A 6,496-nucleotide genomic window follows, 5' to 3' on the forward strand; every position below is an offset into this window, starting at 1 on the left:
TAGAGCGTGTTTTGGGAACAAAACAGGCCGTGTTGTAAAATAAAATGTCAGTTGAAAATAACTCTGTAAAGCGTGTTTTTATGGAGTTCAAGGGGTGTGGGGTTTGTCAAAAGGGCGGTAGGTTGCCCCCGTAGTATACATGCAGTTAGGTTACAGTTTGTCAACAACAACAAAAGGTATATGAATGGCCTGTTCCTCTAACAAAGGCCCAACTACCTCCCCCAGCCCTGGTGTTTGTACATAAGGGTTATAGGCTCCCTATGGACTGTTGTAAAGCAGACCCAGAACCCCTCTTAAATCATACCATCCTCTGCTTCGGCTGTACCTTTTCATTTTCCACCCCAAGGCCCTCTGAATTAGGACTTAGTCATAGCCCCTCTGATTTCAGCAATGTCTCAGGTCTCTCGTCTACTGTTTCATATTATTTAATACTGTACAACACCTAGGGTTACAGTTTGCATAAAAGTGTTTTATAAAAACAAAACAAAATATATTCTCTAGGGGCTTAGACAAGGTAATAATCAACAATATTGTAACTATTGCTTTGCAGTCCTTGCTACAATGTATCTTTTAGCTTGTTTATGTTAATATTTCTGATAGGCCATAAGATGGGGGAAGATAATACCTCATAAAGTGGGAAAGTGATTTCAAATAATAAACACTTGCCCATGTTAAAGCATAACAATTTACACAGACAGGCTTCCTACAAAACCGTTTCACTAAAAGAGTTATCAACATGCCCCCTAAAACTCAGGACAGCTTTCTTACCCCCATGGCCTGATCTCTGTGGCTCTGGCTTTTTAAAAACAAATGTTTGTCTTTGGTTTAGATTTTATAAAAAACATTAAAAAAAGAAAAAAGGGGGAAGGCTAGGGGGAGAAAATGCTTTTTTGTTAACCTACATTGGTATTGAATAGTTTAAATGCCTTTTCATCCTGTGCTTACCAAACAGGTTTTGCCTTAGTAAATTCCCTTTATAAACCTAGTTTTCAATATTATTTAACTTTTTTCTTAACCCACCCTGATATTTAATACACCTTTTACATTTAGCTCAAAATTGTCTATTCTTTAATAGACTACCAAACTAAGCCTTTACCATCATCTCTCTTTACTCAAACTCACTAAAAATCTCTCTTCTTTCAAACTAACTAACCCTTTAAAAGCAAAAATCTTTCTATTCTTTCATAATCTGCCTTCATCAGTCTCTTTTCTTCAATAACTTACCTCTCTTCTTTCAAATTTCTTATTTTTCTCTAAACCTTACTCAAACTTTCTTTTTTCATCTTTAAACTCTCTCACTCTCTTCTTTCAACCTTTTTCTCTCCACGTACCCAAGCACAAACATACACAACACTTCCCCTAGTCAAACACATACACATACACATTTTTTTCAAAATGGCCGACAGCGCCTCACTTTGACGCCAATGGAAACAGGGTGGTAAAGTGGGACATAAGCCCTAAAAGGGGCGTGGAAACCTGTCAAAAATGCATGGTGATGAATACTATCGAGTTCTATACTACTCACAGCCCCTCTGCCAAACAGCGGCCTGGAGAGACACGAGGCACTGGGTTGCCTGAAAATTGGCTTCTCTCCCTCTCCTGTGCGGGCACATCCACACAAATACAAGATCTGCAGGGTCATGTGCTTTGCAGGGCTGCATGGAAAGGCGCAGGGCTGGAGCCTACCCCCCCGCCCCCCGCAGTTAATGGGAGTTTCTCCCCAGGAAGGGTTGGAGAGTGAGGACTCCACCATCCTATTTCCAGCCTTGCTCCTTCCCCGAGCTCATGATGGGTGATGATACCCCACACAACACAAGTCCTGGGAGAGCTTCCCCGTGTCGGGGTGTAGCTGACAGTGAGGAGGGAGCCACAACAGATGTATAGATCCTGTCCAGACATTCTTATAAACTCCTGGGGAAGGAATCGACAGCAGATTGGTGGGGATCTGGATCCAGATTAGTTCAGTACCAGGGCAGGGTCCTTGCTGACAATGTTCCTGCAGAGTTGGCACCTTCCTGCTCATGGAGGGGATCCAAGCTCAGGAATGGGCCTGTGGTTCCACTCAGCGCATCAGCGTCCACTGGGCTGTTTCACTTCGCAGCCACATCTTCATTGTGGGTGCTAGATCAGGGGAGAGAGAGAGGGAAAGGACCCCACTAATGCAGGGTTTTGTGCTCCCCTGTGCATCCAGCAGGGCAGAGTCTAGGGAAGGCAGGTTGTGTGGTTGGATGTGGTCTATGGGGGGTTTAAGAGTGGGTCACTTGGTCCTGCAAACAATCGCCTTGTTCACCGCTATGGAAGCGGTATGCGAAACAACCGAAGCTCACCCAGTGGGGATGTCACCATGTGGAAGCTCATTGGATTGACATTGGAGAGAAAACTCAGTGTTGACCTGGGGCAGGCTGCTGTTTATACCTGTTGGGACTCCCCCAGCCAGCCAGTTGTGCTCAGGAACCCATTCTGACACTGTCATGCAGGGATCAACAGGGATCTGTGCTGACTTCTCTCTCATGAGAGCAGGATCCAGGTCTCAGGTGGCGGAGATAGTCCCGGACCCATGTCACACGTGCTGGTGTAGCTGAGAAACACCTTTGGGGGTAGCTCCTCAGATGCTGTGAATGGTCAGAGCTGAAGTCAATGTCAATTCACACAAGCTGAGGATCGGCCGCTGCTTTCCTCTGGTCTTTTTGCAGAGGGATCAGAGCCACAAAAGGGGGAGAGGGTACCCAAACCCAAGTGCCTTAAAGCGCAGCCTTGCTAGCAAAAGAGCATCCAGTAACTCGTGCAGATTATTGTCTAGCTGTCGTAAAACAACAAACAGAAAAACATCCCCAGCAATAAGTGTAATTCACAGCTGCTTGGATGCAAACCCCGCTAGTGTTGGGGAAGAAGAGAGAGTGATTTGGGAGCTAAGCTATCCGGGTGAGGTTTTTTAATGGCTGCGGGCAGACTGAGTGGCGCCCCCAGACCCTGTTGTCCTAATCCCCCCTCCCCCACTTCCCTTTTGATTTGTAGGATATTTTCCGACCCTAGACATGTGAGGCATTTGCTACAGAATCAGTTCACTGGAAGGAGAGTGGTGATGGGAAAGCGGGGACCAGGGAGACAGGGGACATTCCTTCCAATTAAGGTGAAAGGGAAAGACACCAGGAGCCTTTTACCGAAAGGAGGGAGAAGCGGGGAAAGAAACACTGGTGGGTTTTAGACTTTAAGGAGTGAAACTCTCTGATCTCGCTTCCAGTCTGGGTGGGAAGTGAAGTTGGAGGGGCACGTGCTGAAAGAAGAGCAAATGCAAAAGAGATTCTCCTTTAATAAGACAAGTTGCCCCCAATAAACCAAGTAAGGAATATAAGCTCCATGTTTCTTTTGACTGTAAGACAGGGTTTTTCAAACAGAGGTCGCTGCTTGTATAGGGAAAGCCCCTGGCAGCCGGACCGATGTGTTTAGCTGCTCCGTAATCAAGTCCGTCCGATCGCGGCTCCCACTGGCTGCAGATCACTGCTCCGGGCCAATGGGAGCTGCTGGAAGTCGTGTGGGCTGAGGGACTTCTGGCTGTCGCTTCCAGCTGCCCCCATTGGCCCGGAGCAGTGATCCATGGCCAGTAGGAGCCGCGATCGGCTGGACCTGCAGACGGGGCTGGTAAACACACCGGCCTGGCTTGCCAGGGGCTTACCCTACACAAGCGGTGACCCCTGTTTGAGAAACCCTGATCTAAGGGGCCCTAGGAATGAGGTTAAACGGCCATCAGCAGCCATTACTGAGCAGAATGGAAAACAATGCAAATCAGGGGCTGTGCAAACATGTGTAAAAGCCAAAAAAAAAAAAAAAGGTGTGAGTGGGCAATTTTTTTTTTTGCTTGGGGCAGTGTAGTGAGTCATTGTGGCTCCTCTCCTGCCCAGCAGAGGGAGCACCCCTGCAGACACCCAAGTGGGTGGAGCCACCACCGCCTGTTCCCGCCCCCAGAAGTCAAGGGGCGGGACAGGAAGTATAAAAGCCGGCCGTCAGAGCTTAGTCAGGCCCTAGCCACCACAGGGAACAGACGTGCTGCCGGGCGCTTGTGATTGGGAAACCTCCAGGACCCGAGGCAGTTGCCCTGACTGGCTGGAGCTTCCCCGTGCCTGTTACGAGGAGGAGCTGCCAGAGCGCCCCCCCCATGCCTGTTACTGGGAGGAGCCGCTGGAACTTCCCTGTGCCTGCTATGAGAGGAGCCGCCGGAGCCTCCCCGTCCCTGCTGTTACCTGGAGGAGCTGCCCGAGCCTGCCTGGCTGGACTTCCCTGAGGAGCTGCCGGACCTGCCACCAGGCTCCAGTTGAGAGGAACCTTTGCTGGTAGACTGGCCTGGGACTGGTGTCATGGATGAGGTAGGGCCTGAGGGGGAAACTGGCAGTGGCCTGGGGGTAGCTGACCCCGGTCAGGCTGCAGAGATGCACGAGCCTATGTCAGTGTGTTGCGGTCAGGACCCCACTGACCATCAGCGGTGATAGCCGCTGCTAGGGCCCCGGGCTGGGACGCAGTGGAGTGGGTGGGCCTGTGTCTCCCGCACCACCCCACTCACAGGTGGCAGTCTTCCCCCTTACCGACGCTCAGGCCAAGGTACTAAATGGTTTGTCTGCTCAGCCCCTGCACAGGGGTCTGAGCCCTGACTGTTTGTTGCCCCGCCCTGATCCAGGGCCTGGGCTCATATACAAAACTGTTTGTTGCCCAGCCCCTGCACCAAAGGGCCTGGGCCTTCCTGAACTGTTTGTATTGTTGCTCAGCCCCTGCTCCAGAGGGCCTGAGCACCGGGACTGCGTGTTTGGTGCTTGCCTGAACCTAGGGTGGGGCCCCTCTAAGTGGTACCGTTGTGCAGCCCTGAGACAGAGGGCCGTGCTGTGCGATACTGCGTTGGTCACCCTGGAACGTCGAGGCCAGATGGGAACAGGGGATGTGTAGTGAGTCGGTGTGGCTCCCCTCTGCCCAGGAGGGTCGAGCCCTCGTGCGAACCCTTACAGATGGCAAAAAACCTAGAGCAGAAAAGGGCCTATTTTGTGGCCTGCTTTTATCAAGTGTGGCGATTCTTATCTTCCTCTGCAATTGAGTTCTGCTGGAGTGGAGCAGTGGGGAGCACTACAGGATTCCTGCAAGGGCTGGACAAATAAGTAAATAGTAAAGGCTGTTTTAAGAGCTGCTTTATTTTCTGCTTTTACCTACTCTGTGCTGGATGCAGGGAAAGGAGCACAAGCAGACAGACCAGCCTGTCCCGGCTGAGCGTGTTTGCTGCCAGGGGCTCCCTGCTGTGTAGCGCCGGAGCGCCACCTGCTGGGCGCTTCTTTTCCAATTCACACCCGGCGAGGTTTGTGTCTGAGCTCAGACCGGCTTCTCCTCGCTGTGTCTCTCGCACAGTAATACCGGGCGGTGTCCTCCGCTTTCAGGCCCGTCATGTGCAGGCAGAAATTGGAGCTGTCCTTGGAGGCCGTGAATCGGCCCTGGATTGCCGGGGAGTAGCTGTTGCTGGACGATGTATAATAGTAGATCAGCCACTCCAGCCCCTTTCCCGGAGCCTGTCGGACCCAGTTCATACCATAGCTGCTGAGATCAAAGCCGCTCACGGTACAAGTCAGTTTGGTGGATTCTCCGGGTTTCTTAATCTCCGCGCTGGACTGGGTGAGAACCACCTGTGCCCGGGCCCCTGGAGACAAACAAAGCGGGTTGTTAGAATAAATGTTTAAAAATAGCAATTAACTTAGCGAGACAGAAACGATAGAGAAAAGGAGACAGACAGACCTATACATGTATATTGGTCTACTACATCCCTAGTATGACTTCCCGGATCTCAATGTCTTCACACGCAGGATGAGTTGTAGAGGGGACTTTTTTCTAAAGCACTTACATTATTTAGCAACACAAGCGCTATTGATTTTCTAAGTGTTGCTAGATAACCCAGGAACTTTAGAAAACCCCGCTCCGCAGAGAGATCTAAAAGGGAGGGTGAACATACAACAAACAAACCCACCCACCGGAGAGGCCAAGCAGGAAAACGCAGATTCCCAGCGGACCCAGCATGGTGATGGGTTGGGAGCGCAGCCCGGTAAATCCCTGAGCCGGATGCGGGGCCTTTGGCTGAGATGCCGGAGTCTGTGGTTAAGTAGGAGGTCGGATCTGGCAGCTTTGCATATTCCGGGGAGAGCCGGTCGGGCTGGAAATAAAAGGGGCTGAACTCGGTGAGAGGCGCAGGCCGGGCGAGGGGCTGATGGGGGTGTGAAGCTGCAAGGATCTGAGCGTGGCCTGATCTGGAAAGCAGAGATCAGAACCCGCCGCAGGAAAATAGGACTATGGACAAATAGAAAAGGGAAAACTGTTCTCTCAGCCTTAGGCAGGGCCAGCTCCAGGCACCAGCCAAGCAAGCTCCTGATTCTAAGGGGCGACTTCTGTCGGATCCTTTTGGGTTTTTTTTTTTTATTTTTGGGGTTTTTTTTTGCTTCGCGGCTTCGGCAGCCCTGCAGGTTTTTTTCTTTTT

At 50.8% G+C, this 6,496-nt stretch overlaps 1 gene segment (V, D, J or C); it reads right to left on the minus strand.

Moving 5' to 3' along the window:
• Positions 1–5,265: 5,265 nt before the first annotated feature.
• LOC123348473 lies at positions 5,266–6,083 on the minus strand. The segment is given in 2 exon segments: positions 5,266–5,668; positions 5,997–6,083. Coding segments are annotated over 2 exon segments (396 nt in total).
• Between the last annotated feature and the right edge of the window lie 413 nt (positions 6,084–6,496).

This window comes from Mauremys mutica, chromosome 13, assembly GCF_020497125.1.
Source record: "Mauremys mutica isolate MM-2020 ecotype Southern chromosome 13, ASM2049712v1, whole genome shotgun sequence".
NCBI lineage: Eukaryota > Metazoa > Chordata > Testudines > Geoemydidae > Mauremys > Mauremys mutica.